At 44.7% G+C, this 16920-nt stretch overlaps 1 protein-coding gene across 5 annotated transcripts; it reads left to right on the top strand.

Moving 5' to 3' along the window:
- Window positions 1-10265: 10265 nt before the first annotated feature.
- On the top strand, window positions 10266-16465 carry LOC139229293 (zinc finger protein 774-like). 5 transcript variants are annotated; one of them, XM_070860973.1, is made up of 4 exons: window positions 10303-10340; window positions 11151-11242; window positions 12372-12443; window positions 13383-16465. In XM_070860973.1, exon 4 carries the CDS (start codon window positions 13400-13402, stop codon window positions 14342-14344), a length of 945 nt encoding a protein of 314 aa, XP_070717074.1. In that variant the 5' UTR covers window positions 10303-10340; window positions 11151-11242; window positions 12372-12443; window positions 13383-13399; the 3' UTR covers window positions 14345-16465. The 5 variants fall into 5 exon arrangements, with proteins under 5 accessions (XP_070717069.1, XP_070717072.1, XP_070717074.1 ...); XM_070860969.1 differs by lacking the exon at window positions 10303-10340 and adding an exon at window positions 10510-11005 and having other exon boundaries at window positions 11094-11242; XM_070860971.1 differs by lacking the exon at window positions 11151-11242 and having other exon boundaries at window positions 10281-10340.
- Window positions 16466-16920: the final 455 nt, after the last annotated feature.

The raw sequence follows: 16920 nt of genomic DNA, 5'->3' as shown, positions 1-16920 counted from the left end.
CATGTAATTCCACATGTAACCAGTAGATGGTGGAATTGATTTGGTAAGCTCCTGGATGAAATGGAGAATCAACACCTTCCATTCATATAGTGTGTTTTATTATAGATAAAACATCCAAGTTACACCTTGCTGTGCTATAACAGTGATCTGAAGATAACTAAAGACAGAGATAATGATCTTGTGAAAAGGGAAAATTCTGTTCAGCTTTATTTGGTTGATTTGGCTGGAAGGTGAAATTAAACTATTTAATCTGAAGTGGACCCACAGGATTAGTGCTCCCAGTTCCTCTGATGGCTCAGTGAGCAAATTGAGCTATACAGACGAGGAAGACCTATGTTCAATTCATAATCTGTGCGGGGCCTGTTAGTCGTAACTGAAGGGAACTCAGCACTAGGAAGAGTAATAAAAATAAAGGGTTCTGCCCTCTAATTGTTATTCATTTATTCTTGCCAGAAGTGTGCATATATGGTGGCAATCTGAGGATAGGGTCGGGCCCAGCTGTGATGCCCTAAAGGCTGACTGGACAGATGAAGCTGCCCATTCTGACATTTAAAAATAGATTACAAGGTTGCAGAGAACTGCCAGCTTCACTGGAACTGTACACCTGGTGGTGCCTTGGGAAAAGGAAGAAAATTGGAGGAAAACAAAAATAAAATGCTACAGTTTTGGGAAAGTTACTGTTGAACTGCTTGTCCTTTTTTGTCTGGTTACTTTACATGCCAGATTGCACACAATGCAGCCTCATACTATCCGCAACCAGTACGGGCCCTGTGAGACATCATGATTGCAGTATGTGCTCACAGGTCTTTTCCTACTTGACAAAACCAGTATGATAGCTCAGACCTGTCCATACTACACCATTCCAGTATGAGAGCGAGCTGCTGAGACATCACGATTCCAGTGTGAACTGCTCAACACAGATTCACTCGCAATCTTATACCAAATTTCACCTTTGATTACTACATTAAGAACATAAGAAAGGAGGAGGATTGACCTTTGGCCCCTCGAGCCTGCTCCGCCATTCACTAAGATCATCATCCTGGCTGATCTTCTACCTCAACTCCACTTTCCTGCATTATCCCCATATCTCTTGATTCCCTTAATATTCAAAAATCTATCGATCTCTGTCTTGAATGTACACACTGACTGAGCATCCATCTATGGTACAGAATTCCAAAGATTCACCACCCGTTGAGTGAAGAAATTTCTCCTCATCTCAGTCCTAAATGGCCGACCTCTTATTCTGAGACCGTGACCCCTGGTTCTAGACTCCCCACTCAGAGGAAACATCCTCCCTGCATCCACCCTGTAAAGCCCTGGAAGAATTTTGTATGTTTCAATGAGATTACCTCTCATTCTTCTAAACTCTAGAGAATATAGGCCTAGTCTACTCAATCTCGCCCCATAGGACAATCCCCCTCCCATCCCAGGAATCAGTCTGGTGAACCTCCGTTGCACTCCCTCTATGACAAGTATATCCTTCTTTAGGTAAGGAGACCAAAACTGTACACAATATTCCAGGTGTGGTCTCACCAGGGCCATATATAATTGCAGTAAGACATTTTTACATCTTTACATGCTATGCATACCACCAATAACTCATAGTACATCAACAATACATACAAATGCCAACAGAACAACAACATAACCTAAACCAACAGGCACTTAACTGTTCTAATCATTTTATCACCATGGTTATATTGCCTTCTGAAACTCTTCCTATTCCCTAATCACAAGTGACCATTACAGATATGGTTGGATAACTCTTACACATTCGACTATTACTTTCCTGTGAAGATATCCCTGCTTTAAAATCCCCTTACAAAATATACAACCCAAACGCAGCAGAAAGTAGTTTTAAATTTTAACTCATTGTGTGTTGGTCCCACAGACAGCCAGAAAGAATAGTGAGTTACTCAGGTAATATGAAACCTCATTCCCACAGCTATCACTTCCCAGTTTCCTCAACGTCACACACACCATCCAGACTTGGACATATATCGCCCTTCCTCCATCGCCGTTGGGTCATAATCCTGGAATTCCCTCCCTCACATTATGGTGGGAGAACCATCACCACATGGTCTACAGTGGTTCAAGGAGAAGGTTCACCACCACCTTCTCCGAGCAACTAGGGATGAGCAATAAATGTGTCCTTGTCAGCACTGCCCATATCCCGAGAACAAATTATAAAACATATATCAGTAAAATAGTTTGAAGTTAGAAAACATATGCAAATTGAGAGATGTATGAGAATAGTATTGTTCATATTACTTTATTGATTGATACTCTATACAAAGTACCCCAATGGCTCAGTTGTAAAGCCTGTGCATATCTCAGCTGTGCAATCCAGGCGGTCTTGGGTTTGATTCACAGTCTGTGCTGAGTTAGCTGATCCTAGCCAAAAAGGTTGTGGAAGAACTACAACTGACCTTTGCAATCCTGGGGTAGGGTTGGGAAAATCAGCCACTGTCCCTGATCTCTATCCAGTGAGCTCTGCTGGAAAGTGCACATGTGCACTTGAGGTGAAAATCATTTGGAGCTCGGCTACGGTGCCTCCTCAGATGACATCTACAATAAGAGGCCTCAGTTTAATGTCTCATCCGAAAGATGCCACTTCTGACCATGCATCACTCCTTCAGTATGGCACTGATGTGTCGGTCTAGATTATGTGCTCAATTCCTGTAGCGGAGCTGAACCTATGGCCTTCTAATTCAGAGACAGGAATGCTGCAAATTGAGCCAAGCTGACACTTCGAGGCCCCTTCTGTTTGCTCATGTGGTTGTAAAAGATCACAGGGCACTACTCTAAGCAGAGCAATGTTCTGGTCAGCATTTAACTCTCAACCAACATTAGTGATTAACTAATCATTTATCTCACTGTTGTTTATGAGTAGTTGCTGTGCGCTTATTGGCTTTGCGTTTTCCAACATAACAACTTTTACTATACGTCAAAAGTGATGTACTTTGGAATGTCAAGATCTTGAAAAGCACTGTGTAAATGCACATTTTTTATTTGTTTGTGCATATGCACATTCTAGCAGTGGCCATGGGATAACAAGATGACCTGGATTTTCCTTCCCTTAGCCTAAGGATTCTGAGACCAATTGTAAAATCCCTACATTTATTCGGATTGAAATCAGTTACTTCATCCCAGACTAGGGATCAAACCTGGAGTCTTCCTGATCTGGTCTATACATCTTAATACCACACTGGGTGATGTATTTATCCAGTGGGCCATCCGGGGAGCTGACAATCAATTATTATTGTGCTTCTTACTCTAATTGTAAAAAGAAAAAAAGAGAGACTTGCATTTAAATATTGCCTTTCACGATCACCGGACATCTCAAAGTGCTTTACAGCTAATGAGATACTTTTGAAGTGTAGTCACTGTTGTAATGTGGAAATCACAGCAGCAAATTGTGCACAGCAGAAATGCTCTGTATGGTGTAGCTCTGTAAAGATATTTCTATAGATGTTAGCCTCCCTGACTCTGACATGAAGACCTTGTTAGTTTAGTGAACCAGAACTTGTACACTCAACAGAGGTTTTATTGAGAAGCTAAAGTCCTATCAGAGTTTAAAAATTATTACAAAACTGGAGATTGGAGAGGGGAAACACAGTACCATAAATAAAAATATTCCCAAGCTATGGAAATAACTGAACATACCAGCTTTCCTTTACCCTCCCCCCAACATTTTGATCCTCTAGGAACTATGACATTGTCATCATTCTAAACATTCTCCCTTTTATTTTCAGATACCCTAATAACTCTAGACCATATAGGGCCTTGAACACTGCTCCCAGGTGAAACAGCAGTTTACTTGTACTTCTTGTAATTTAGTACTCTGTATTCGCTGCTCACGATGCGGTCTCCTCAACAGTGAGGAGACCAAACGCAGATTGGGTGACCGCTTCCCGGAACACCTCCATTCAGCCCATAAGCATGACTCCGAGCTTCTGGTCGCATGTCACTTTAATTCTCCGCTCCACTCCCACTCTGATCTCGCCGTCCTCGAACTCCTACACTGTTCGAAGGAGGTAGGAAGCTATAGACCACTTCTGTGGCTTGGGAAAATGTTGGAGTCCATTATTAAAGGAGCAGTAGCAGGACATTTGGAAAAGCAAAATTCGGTCAGGCAGAGTCAGCATGGATTTATGAAGGGGAAGTCATGTTTGACAAATTTGCTAGAATTCTTTGAGGATGTAATGAACAGGGTGGATAAAGGGGAACCAGTGGATGTGATGTATTTGGATTTCCAGAAGGCATTTGACAAGGTGCCACATAAAAGGTTACTGCACAAGATAAAAGTTCACGGGGTTGGGGGTAATATATTAGCATGGATAGAAGATTGGCTAATGAACAGAAAACAGAGAGTAGGAATAAATGGTTCATTCTCTGGTTGGCAATCAGTAACCAGTGGGGTGCTGCAGGGATCAGTGCTGGGACCCTAACTATTTACAATCTATATTAACGACTTGAAGGAAGAGACCGAGTGTAACGTAGCCAAGTTTGCCGATGATACAAAGATGGGAGGAAAAGCAATGTGTGAGAAGAACACAAAAAATCTGCAAAAGGACATAGACAGGCTAAGTGAGTGGGCAAAAATTTGGCAGATGGAGTATAATGTTAGAAAGTGTGAGGTCATGCACTTTGGCAGAAAAAAATCAAAGAGCAAGTTATTATTTAAATGGAGAAAGATTGCAAAGTGCTGCAGTACAGGGGGACCTGGGGTTACTTGTGCATGAAACACAAAAGGTTAGTATGTAGCTACAGCAAGTGATCAGAAAGGCCAATGGAATCTTGGCCTTTATTTCAAAGAGGATAGAGTATAAAAGCAGGGAAGTCTTGCTACAGCTATACAGGGTATTGGTGAGGCTACACCTGGAATACTGCATGCAGTTTTGGTTTCCATATTTATGAAAGGATATTCTTGCTTTGGAGGCAGTTCAGAGAAGGTTCACTAGGTTGATTCCAGAGATGAGGGGTTTGACTTATGAGGAAAGGTTGAGTAGGTTGGGCCTCTACTCATTGGAATTCAGAAGAATGAGAGGTGATCTTATTGAAACGTATAAGATTATGAGGGGGCTTGACAAGGTGGATGCAGAGAGGATGTTTCCACTGAACTAGAGGGCATAATCTTAGAATAAGGGGCTGCCCATTTAAAATTGAGATGAGGAGAAATTTCTCTCAGAGGGTTGTGGATCTATGGAATTCACTGCCTCAGAGAGCTGTGGAAGCTGGGACATTGAATAAATTTAAGACAGAAATAGACAGTTTCTTAAATGATAAGGGGATAAGGGTTATGCAGAACGGGCAGGGAAGTGGACCTGAGTCCATGATCAGATCAGCCATGATCGTATTGAATAGCAGAGCAGGCTCGAGAGATCGTATGGCCTACTCCTGCTCCTATTTCTTATGTTCTTATGTTCTTTTGTTCTTATGAAGCTCAACGCAAGCTCGAGGAACAGTACCTCATCTTTCAATTAGGCACTTTACAGCCTTCTGGATTCAACATCGAGTTCAACAATTTCAGACCATAACCTTTGCACCAATTTTTTCACATGGCAGCTGATTCTGCTATACCCATTTTCCTTCTCTTCTAGACCCATCTTTTGTTTATTTACTTGTCCCATTACCATCTCCTTTTGCTTTGTATAATCATACCTTTTATTATTTAATCACTTCTGCCTTCCACCCTATCATGGATTTTCCCTTTTGTTCTTTCCTCTCCTCCCCCTTTCTCTGCCTCTGCACTTGTTTAAAATCTGTTATATCTCTAACTTTTTCCAGTTCTGATGAAAGGTAATTGACCTGTAATGTTAACTCTGCTTCTCTCTCCACAGATGCTGCTGAGTAGTTCCAGCATTTTCTGTTTGTGTTTCAGATTTCCTGTATCTGCTGTATTTTGCTTTTGTAACTCTATACCATGTTGCTTTATTTAAGCCAAGAAAACTATGAATTCTACCAATGCAGCTTTGAAGCAACCTTAACATGGATGCAGACATGTCCTGCAGGGGAGGTCTGACTGCCCTTCTGATTGTTTCCTCACTCTTTGTGGGGAAGGGCATTGCCTCCACAGTTGGTAGGGCTGAAATATGGAACTTACTATGTGTGATTGATCCTCTCGGAGCTACCCCACCTCCTTTCCCTTCTTGTCTATCTTTCCGAATCGTCAGATACCCCTGTATGTTTAATTCCCAGTCTTGGCCACCCGGCAACCACGTTTCTGTAATGGCCACCAAATCATACCCATTTGTAATGATTTGTGCCGTCAACTCATTTACTTTATTTCGATCCTCTCGGAATGAGTGATCACAGTATGGTTGAATTTGTAATACAGATTGAGGGTGAGGAAGTAGTGTCTCAAATGAGCGTACTATGCTTAAACAAAGGGGACTACAGTGGGATGAGGGCAGAGTTGGCTAAAGTAGACTGGAAACACAGACTAAACGGTGGCACAATTGAGGAACAGTGGAGGACTTTTAAGGAGCTCTTTCATAGTGCTCAACAAAAATATATTCCAGTGAAAAAGAAGGGCGGTAAGAGAAGGGATAACCAGCCATGGATAACCAAGGAAATAAAGGAGAGTATCAAATTAAAAACCAATGCGTATAAGGTGGCCAAGGTTAGTGGGAAAATAGAAGATTGGGAGAATTTTAAACGACAGCAAAGAATGACTAGAAAGCAATAAAGAAAGGAAAGATAGATTACGAAGGTAAACTTGCGCAAAACATAAAAACGGATAGTAAAAGCTTTTACAGATATATAAAATGGAAAAGAGTGACTAAAGTAAATGTTGGTCCCTTAGAAGATGAGAAGGGGGATTTAATAATGGGAAATGGGAAATGGCTGAGACCTTAAACAATTAGTTTGCTTCGGTCTTCACAGTGGAAGACACAGAAACCATGCCAGAAATTGCTGGTCACAGGAATGTGGGAAGGGAGGACCTTGAGACAATCACTATCACTAGGGGGGGTAGTGCTGGACAGGCTAATGGGACTCAAGGTAGACAAGTCCCCTGGTCCTGATGAAATGCATCCCAGGGTATTAAAAGAGATGGCAGAAGTTATAGCAGATGCATTTGTTATAATCTACCAAAATTCTCTGGACTCTGGGGAGGTACCAGCGGATTGGAAAGCAGCTAATGTAATGCCTCTGTTTAAAAAAGGGGGCAGACAAAAGGCAGGTAACTATAGGCCGGTTAGTTTAACATCTGTAGTGGGGAAAATGCTTGAAACTATCATTAAGGAAGAAATAGCAGGACATCTAGATAGGAATAGTGCAATCAAGCAGACACAGCATGGATTCATGAAGGGGAAATCATGTTTAACTAATTTATTGGAATTCTTTGAGGATATAACGAGCATGGTGGATAGAAGTATACCGATGGATGTGGTGTATTTAGATTTTCAAAAGGCATTCGATAAGGTACCACACAAAAGGTTACTGCAGAAGATAAAGGTACGCGGAGTGAGAGGAAATGTATTAGCATGGATAGAGAATTGGCTGGCTAACAGAAAGCAGAGAGTCGGGATAAATGGGTCCTTTTCGGGTTGGAAATCAGTGGTTAGTGGTGTGCCACAGGGATTGGTGCTGGGACCACAACTGTTTACAATATACATAGATGACCTGGAAGAGGGGACAGAGTGTAGTGTTAACAAAATTTGCAGATGACACAAAGATTAGTGGGAAAGCGGGTTGTGTAGAGGACACAGAGAGGCTGCAAAAAGATTTAGATAGGTTAAGTGAATGGGCTAAGCTTTGGCAGATGGAATACAATGTCAGAAAGTGTGAGGTCATCCACCTTGGGAAAAAAAACAGTAAAAGGGAATATTATTTGAATGGGGAGAAATTACAACATGCTGCGGTGCAGAGGGACCTGGAGGTCTTTGTGCATGAATCCCAAAAAGTTAGTTTGCAGGTGCAGCAGGTAATCAGGAAGGCGAATGGAATGTTGGCCTTCATTGTGAGAGGGATGGAGTACAAAAGCAGGGAGGTCCTGCTGCAAATGTACAGGGTATTGGTGAGGCCGCACCTGGAGTACTGCGTGCAGTTTTGGTCACCTTACTTAAGGAAGGATATACTAGCTTTGGAGGGGGTACAGAGACGATTCACTAGGCTGATTCCGGAGATGAGGGGGTTACCTTATGATGATAGATTGAGTAGACTGGGTCTTTACTCGTTGGAGTTCAGAAGGATGAGAGGTGATCTTATAGAAACATTTAAAATAATGAAAGGGATAGACAAAATAGAGGCAGAGAGATTGTTTCCACTGGTCGGGGAGACTAGAACTAGGGGGCACAGCCTCAAAATACAGGGGAGCCAATTTAAAACCGAGTTGAGAAGGAATTTCTTCTCCCAGAGGATTGTGAATCTGTGGAATTCTCTGCCCAAGGAAGCAGTTGAGGCTAGCTCATTGAATGTATTCAAGTCACAGATAGATAGATTTTTAACCAATAAGGGAATTAAGGGTTATGGGGAGCGGGCGGGTAAGTGGAGTTGAGTCCACGGCCAGATCAGCCATGATCTTGTTGAATGGTGGAGCAGGCTCGAGGGGCTAGATGGCCTACTCCTGTTCCTAATTCTTATATTCTTATGTTATGTTCTAAGGGCAAGGACGGACACACATCCTTATTGCACATACATTCACCAATTTGTGTAAGTATTTTTTAATAACTTGTATTTAATAGGGCATTTAGTTCTAAGTGAAAGTAATACTTCAAGGATGAACTAACATTCAATTCCTATACCTCAAAAATGAAACAGATATACTTAGTCAGCCAGTTGCTCTGTTGTTAGCACCCTCATCGCTGAGTCAGAAGGTTGTGGGTTCAAGTCCCACTCCAGGACTTGAACACATAACCTAGGCTGACACTCCTGTGCAGTACTTGTAAGATAAAACTTACCTGCATGTTGTGATAGTGTTTTAATCATGCTTTTGTTTAACTGTTATATGATAAAAGTAACTAAAAGGCGTGTAAGCTTAGCTAACCATTTTTTAGAAAAGCATGATGGTAGATTGAGCCAATATTATGTTAAAATTTTTTAACTGCTGAGACAAGCTTTATTTAGAGCTAGAGTGGTCAAGGCCTGAGTATTAATCAGTAAGATAAAGATATGCGGCGTGTTTTATTTCTTATCCTAATTTTGCAAAGCCAAGCTCAGTAATGAACTATGTGTAAACTTGTCTGTGTACAAGTTCTCAGAGGAGAAATGATTCCTTCTACTGAAGGAAGGGAGGATAATGATAGATTGTCCTATTGTACTATAGAAGGTCAAAGGCAGAAGTCTTAGAATGATGTATTGTAAGGCTTAAACAGTTTCAGATTCTTACAGCATTTGAAAGAGAGGAAAAGGGTATGAGTAGTAGCTATTGAACCCTGGAGGCAGCACACAGAGGAAGACTGGAGAAGAACTACAATCAACAGAACACAGCAAAAGACAGCACCACAGTCAACTCAGTGGGCTATCTTTGAGTTTTCAAGGAACAGACTGTCTATCACCTTGATAAGTATTATTTCTTTGTACTGGAGGTAAACTACTTAATAAAATATGTTGTGCTTATTTACAATATACCTGTACCCAACGTGGTTTGTTGTGATCACGGACAGGTCTCTTCTGACAGATCTCACAGATCTTACATACTAAGGGAGAGCTGCATTGTTGGAGGTGCCATCTTTCAGATGAGATGTTAAACGGAGGTCCCCTCTGCCCTCTCAGATGTAAAAGATCCCACGGCGCGATTTCGAAGATGAGCAGGGGAGTTATCCCCGGTATCCTGGCCAATATGTATCCCTCAACTAACATAATTAAAAAGCAGAGTATCACATTGCTGTTTGTGGGACTTTGCTGTGCGCAAATTGGCTGCCGCGTTTCCTACATTACTAACAGTGACCACACTTCAAAAAAGTACCTAATTGGCTATAAAGTGCTTTGGGACGTCCGGTGGTCGTGAAAGGCGCAATATAAATGCAAGTCTTTCTTTAATAGAAGAGGGAAAGACTGTGAGAAATAATCTATATATTGCTTTTTTTTGAATTTGTACAACCATTCCCTGAGATTAAAGGTGAAGCCACGTTATTGGGTATTGAAGAGTGAACGGAGAACGCATATATCTACATGAAGAAGAGAATGGAGAATGGCGAGATCACTTACCCAGAATGCTCAGCACGGCAGAAAGGCCCCTATCTCTGCAGCGGGCAGCAATGGGGCACTGCGCAAGACCGGAAATGGGTCGCTAGATAAAAGTGGGGGGGGCGGGGCGGCAGCCACGGTGCATTGTGGGTGAAACCTGCAGCAAGGCGACCGGACACTCTGGGAGCTGCTGCAGACAATGGCAGGTAAAGCCCTCCATCAGCACCACAGGCTGCTCAGCTTACAGCACAGTGATGGGCGTATCTTTAGAAAGACATAAATTATTTTGGTTTCCTCATCCTTAAAGCAGCAGGCTCATTATTTTGCATTATGGTATGATTTTATTATTTGTTTGCAGGTACATAGAATTTACAACATAGAAACAGGCCATTGGGCCCACTTAGCCCCGTTGATGTTTATGCTCCACACCGGCCTCTTCCCATTCTACTTCACCTAACCCCAATCAGCATCAACTTTCATTTCCTCTCTCCCTCATTTGTTTAACTAGATGCATGCACTTTGACCCTGTCCTTTTCTGGGTGTCCCACTGCAACCCATCTCTCTGGACGAGTGATCCCCATCGTGTTATTGTCCCACACCTCTGCCAGACCCATTGCAAACCAACTATTGGAGGGGTTTGTTGATGCGGTCATGGTGGATGTTGCCACCGTCTCCATAGATGGAAGATTAAAGCATCCCACAACATGCAGAGGTGGAACTTCCAATCAGACCCTGGAGCACATCATTGAGCATTGCCCTCAGAGGAAATAAGATACACTGGAAGCTTTGACCTGGATATCTGACTTGGATATTGACATTTGGTTTGCTTTGCTGCTACCATATGAACGAAGAAGAAGAAGAGGAGGGGTTTGTAAGAGAGCCTGATAGACCAGATTTCATTCTAAGTTCATCTGATTTCAGTAGGGGAGAGGTGCTAAAATTGTTTTCTGTGCTTGTAGCATTAAGGAGGGCAAAAATCAGCTCGGGTTCCCATTCCTGATTCTAGTGACTTTCAGGAAAGCATGCATTGGCTGAAGATGGGATCAAGCTTGGACATAATGCCACCTACACCACACCAACAATACTCACCTGGAGAATAGCCACTTGGGTGAGTGGCACTGATGGAATGGTTACATTTCTGGATCTTTTCTACTCTCTCTGCTGTAGATTCTCATCTCCCATGGCCAATTCCTATATGTTCTGAGTGTCCATTGTTGCCTTGAGATCCAGATAAGCTCTCGGTGGCCCTGTTTGTTTGTTAATTATCTATAAGCTAATTGAATTTATCCTGTACATCAATAGGAGCTCTCCTGAGTTTTCAAAAGCAGTAATGCATCACATCAGAACTCTATCAGTGTGTTGCAGTGCATTCCACATTACCTGCATGTTATGGGCCTTTACACATTCCAGAGTATAAGCCATACACATCAATACAAATGTATCAAATGCAAGTTGTTTGAAATGGATTTGTTTTAGTGCACTGTGTATATTTTGTAGAATTGCTGAGTCAGGATTTGCTGCTTTATACCAGGAATGTTGTGCCTTTATAACTGTGTAATATCAGGACAATTGACTGAATAAGCGAAGATTCATTTTTATTACATTTTGTGTTCTGGATTTTTTAACCAGTGTTTGAGGATCAACTATCTTCAGCTGCTTCATCAACGACCTTTCCCTTCATGAGGCCAAAGGTGGGGCTGTTCACTGATGATTGCAGTGTTCAACTCCGTTCACAATTCAAACAGCCTTCTCTAGGGTGTTTTCCACCAACTTTCTCTGAAGTTGGGTTGGATCCAGATTTGTACTCTGCTTTAGAATCCGTGCAAAGCAAAAATTGCTTCCGAACAATGCGTGAGTGGTCGCATAAACACACTCTCTGGTTTTGTGGAATGTAAAATGTTCTTTTCTATTGCAATCAACACATTTGACACCAACTGTGTGGATGCATTTCTCACAGGTAAATTTTCTTTAACCGAGACAATTCCCTGTTCTGTGGCTTTGCAACTTGTGGGCACCGCAGGATATAGTGTCTTCTAGCCACTGATGACAACATCATGATTTAGTTGGGAAGGATCCCGTTGCTTTTGTTGGGACTTTTTTTTTTGCTTGTGTTCAGCTTCTTTTAGTTTGATTGGACTTTGTGTTTCCTGTATTACTGGTGCATTAAAAGGGGCACTTTGGCTGTTCCTTGTTTGATGCCACTGGGGCAACCAAGTTTCTCCCTTACTGGTCCATAGGCCTGCTCTGTAGAAGCAAAGTGAGAGACCGTCAAATCCTCGTAAAGGAAAGGGACTGAGCAACACCAGCCGGTAATGCACTGATATCTCCTCGGTAGTTGAATTTGAATGTGTTCGCCTTTTTTTGAGTGGTAGTTGTGATGTGTAACTAATGCGTGTCAGCTGTGGCTCAGTGGGTAGCACTTTCTCCTGAGTCAGAAGGTTGTGGGTTCAAGTCCCACTCCAGGGACTTGGGCACATAAAGCTAGGCTGACACTCCAGTGCAGTGCTGAGGGAGTGCTGCACTGTCGGAGGTGCCGTCTTTCGGATGAGACGTTAAACCCTCGGCTGGACATAAAAGATCCCATGGCACTATTTTGAAGAAGAGCAGGGGAGTTATCCCCGGTGTCCTCGCCAATATTTATCCCGCAATCAACATAATGACCAGATAATGTTTTTTAGGGGTGATCTTATCGAAACATTTAAAATCATGAAAGGGATAGACAAGATAGAGGCAGAGAGGTTGTTTCCACTAGTCGGGGAGACTAGAACTAGGGGGCACAGCCTCAAAATACGGGAGAGCCAATTTAAAACCGAGTTGAGAAGGAATTTCTTCTCCCAGAGGGTTGTGAATCTGTGGAATTCTCTGCCCAGGGAAGCAGTTGAGGCTAGCTCATTGAATGTATTCAAGTCACAGATAGATTTTTAACTAATAAGGGAATTAAGGGTTATGGGGAGCGGGCGGGTAAGTGGAGCTGAGTCCATGGGCAGATCAGCCATGATCTTGTTGAATGGTGGGGCAGGCTCAAGGGGCTAGATGGCCTACTCCTGTTCCTAATTCTTATGTTTGTTCTTATTATCACATTGCTGTTTGTGGGAGCTTGCTGTGTGCAAATTGGCTGCTGCGTTTCCCACATTCCGACAGTGACTACATTCCGAAAGTACTTCATTGGCTGTAAAGCGCTTTTGAGACGTCCGGCGGTCGTGAAAGGTGCTATATAAATGCAAGTCTGTCTTTCTTTTTTATTGCAGGAGTGGCAGAAGGCCCGATGGAGACGGTGCAGCGATCCGAGCCGGAACCTGCTCCCGGGGAGGCTGCCGGAGCCGGGCCGCGCAAGCGCCCCCGCCACTACGGGCAGCGGCGTTTCATCTGCACGGAGTGCGGCAAGAGCTTCAAGCAGCACTGCGACCTGAAGCGGCACGGCCGGGTGCACACGGGGGAGCGGCCCTTCCGGTGCCCGCCCTGCGGCAAGCGCTTCAGCACCTCCTACAACCTGCTGATCCACCGGCTGGTGCACAGCGGCGAGAAGCAGTACAAGTGCCGGGCCTGTGGCCGGGAGTTCGTCCAGCTGCACCACCTGGTCACCCACCAGCGCACCCACACCGGCGAGAAGCCCTACCCGTGCCCAGTGTGTGGCAAGGCCTTCCGCCAGTCCTCCACCATGCTGGTGCACCGGCGCACCCACGGGGAGGAGCGGCCCTACCGCTGCGCCCACTGCCCCAAGGCCTTCAAGACGGCCTCCAACCTCTCCAAGCACCGGCGCATCCACGGCGGCGAGCGGCGCTTCGCCTGCGAGGTGTGTGCCCGCCGCTTCCTGCACTCCCACCACCTGGCCACCCACCGCCGCACCCACCGGGACGGCCAGCCCCCGCCCCCCCCTCCCGCCCCCTGCCCGCTCTGCGGCCTGATCTTCGGCGACCCGGCCCGGCTGCTGGCCCACCGCCGGGCCCACGCCGGCGAGCCCCCCTTCAGCTGCGAGACGTGTGGCCGCGGCTTCGGCCAGCGCTCCACCCTGGTGCGGCACCGGCGCACCCACACCGGCGAGCGGCCCTACGCCTGCCCCATCTGCGCCAAGGCCTTCCGCCAGACCTCCACCATGCAGGTGCACTACCGCACCCACTCCGACGACCGGCCCTACCGCTGCCTGCAGTGCGGCAAGGGCTTCAAGAGTGCCTCCAACCTCATCGGGCACCACCGCGTCCACAAGCGGTAGAGCGCCCGACGCCACCAGGCGGAGGTTGGTACCGCCCCACAGACCACCTGCATCAGACCACACTGCCTTCATTCACTGCAGCCAGCAAGTGAATTTAAGCCTGCGGAGATTTTACATTTGAGGCAGTAAGTCACTGGATCAAGGCATTCCTGCGCAGCATTGTGGTGACACGAATGATGTATTTTGATTTACTGGTTGTCTCGTTAAAACTCAAGTCATTGTGCTTGGGGGAATTTAAAAGTCTTGTATCAAACCTATCCTACTACAGTCTTGTGACGTTTCCCCGGTAACGAACTTGACGAATTGGACTCGCTGAAGTCGAACGCACAATTTTCAAATACCTACAGACTTTGTGATTTGATGCAGTTTGTATTTGCGTGTCTTGTTTTCAAAATCTATGAAGTCCCGGTTACTATTTTTCAGGATCTGAAAAAGGTTCTTTGCTGTTTGAAATAGTTGTCTGATGGAACATCCCATGAGACCGACTATGGGAATTGAAAGAAGCAAAGAGGTTGCTTAAATCTCAAAAGACAGGTTGATATTCCTGTAAGTGAAGAGAAACATTGTATTTAAAAATCATTTGCAAAGGATTCGATTAGCTCATAGGGTTACAATCCTTTATTACTGTATCTATTTGTCGATCTAGATAAAAAATGTGCTATTGTCTATGTAAAAGTCACCTTCTTGATTATGTTGTTATTTGTGTAATAATTTCACTTCCTATTGTAAGCACGATCTGTTGTGGTGATGTATCGCTTTTGAAAACTGAAGTGAGATCTTGTGGTGCCATAAGATAATGTAGGGCCTAGAAACAATGAGCGAGCAGTGTTCACTGTTTAGCTGCATGTTAGCAAAGGCTTGCCTCAATCTCAAGGAATGGAAAGACCCTCGTGATTGGGACTTGAGCATGAGGGTGATCCATGAGATGAGAGCCCAATTAATGTATGAATTAAACCTAAAACCATAATTACTATGGTTTTTTAAAAGCGTTTTGCGGAATGGAAATGCTGCTGGCTTTCCTAGCCCCGCGGTGCTGAAATTCTAGCGGTGTCCGAGCTGCAGTCGGCTATCTCAGCACAAACCAGGGATTAAACCTGGGGCTTTCCTCGGCTGGCATTCTAAAGTCTTGCAGGGCCCATTTAGGAGGAGATGCTGTCCACTGGGAACCCCCATGACGAACATTTTACTACAGTGATGTGGAGAGTTGAAGTGTTGGCATAACATAGACCCTCCCCTGGATATTTCTTGTCTCTTATGGTGAAGGAGGTTGAGCACTTTGCCCAGTGTTTGAGAGCAAGAGGCCAGGATGAGGCAGGCAGTGTGTTGCTGCTCCCAACATACTGCAGCCAAACATCTTGGAACAGGCGTTTCAGGCCCATGGACACTCTCCTCTCCTCCCTCTCCCTCTTCCTCAAGACAGGAATGAGTAGCGGTCAGCCACAGGGAGGGAATCCGGGCACTCCATTGCCTGGGTGGATGTCCTTCAATCTACAACAAAGTGCCCAAGATCTCAGAAGGGAAATGAGGACATTTAATAATTAAATGTAAATGTTCCAGGCACCTGCTGTGCTGCAAGTGCTAATCCTCAGGTGAGCTTGTGTCGGGTTGGTGTCTTCAGTCACGGACGGAGACTGCTATTGGACACTAGGTAGGAATGTTGCCCGAGGACAAGAGACACTTGTAGTAAATTAGCCCCAAAACCCGAGACATCTTTTAATGCAAGGCCCTGTTTGGCACTCGACTTTGTGACGTGTAGTTATGCCAGGACCAGGAAACGATGCCGGTTTTGCTGAGTGCAGTGTGAAGCAGATGAAGACGGAGCTCCCTGACTCATTGTTCAGGCCGGGCTGCTGTCGCACAAGGACCGACCCAGTGAGAATCATCGCTTCTCGGTGAGTGAACCTGGTGCGGTTTTCAGAAAATGATTTTCCGGAGATGGCGATGCTTTCGATTTAGAAGAACTGCCTCCTTCGAGGACGATTATTTTCCTTCTAACTATAGTGTGTGGCTCCTTTTTTTTTTCCCCTCCCAGAGAAACCCGAGCAGTGTTCATCCAAGTTGTGCAGCACTGAGGCCAGACCTTTGTATAATATTCCAGCAATTAAACAAGATGTAAATCTTTCCCAAGTGTGTGTCTGAGTGCGTTTTGCTTCTTCTAATCCAAGTTGAGGGATGCAATCTCGGGTGTTGCGTTGGCTTTGGCTCCGTGGCAGCACTCTCGCTCCTGAGTCAGGGGTTCAAGCCTTGCTCCAGAGACTTGAGCAAGTAATCCAGGCTGATACTTACAGCACTGCCTCATGACTGATCATTGGATCTCTCGGATGAGTTTGGGGAGAGGGTCTAATTGAATAGCACAGGTACGATGGGCTGAAAGGCCTCCTGTGCTGCATCACTCTGGTTCTATGAATTTGCCCCCTCCTGCTCCAAGGTTGCTGACCTCTGCAGGCATGACAATAGAGGTGCCACAATTGGGCTCAGTCTTTGGATTGGGGATAAGATTTCCACACACAATTGCTTTTGTAGTTACTGTTGCTGAAATTAGTGAATATGGGGTGCCAAGACTGGGTTTTAATAGC

This window comes from Pristiophorus japonicus, chromosome 18, assembly GCF_044704955.1.
Source record: "Pristiophorus japonicus isolate sPriJap1 chromosome 18, sPriJap1.hap1, whole genome shotgun sequence".
Classification (NCBI taxonomy): domain Eukaryota; kingdom Metazoa; phylum Chordata; class Chondrichthyes; family Pristiophoridae; genus Pristiophorus; species Pristiophorus japonicus.
This window is presented reverse-complemented; position numbering and strand designations above follow the sequence as displayed.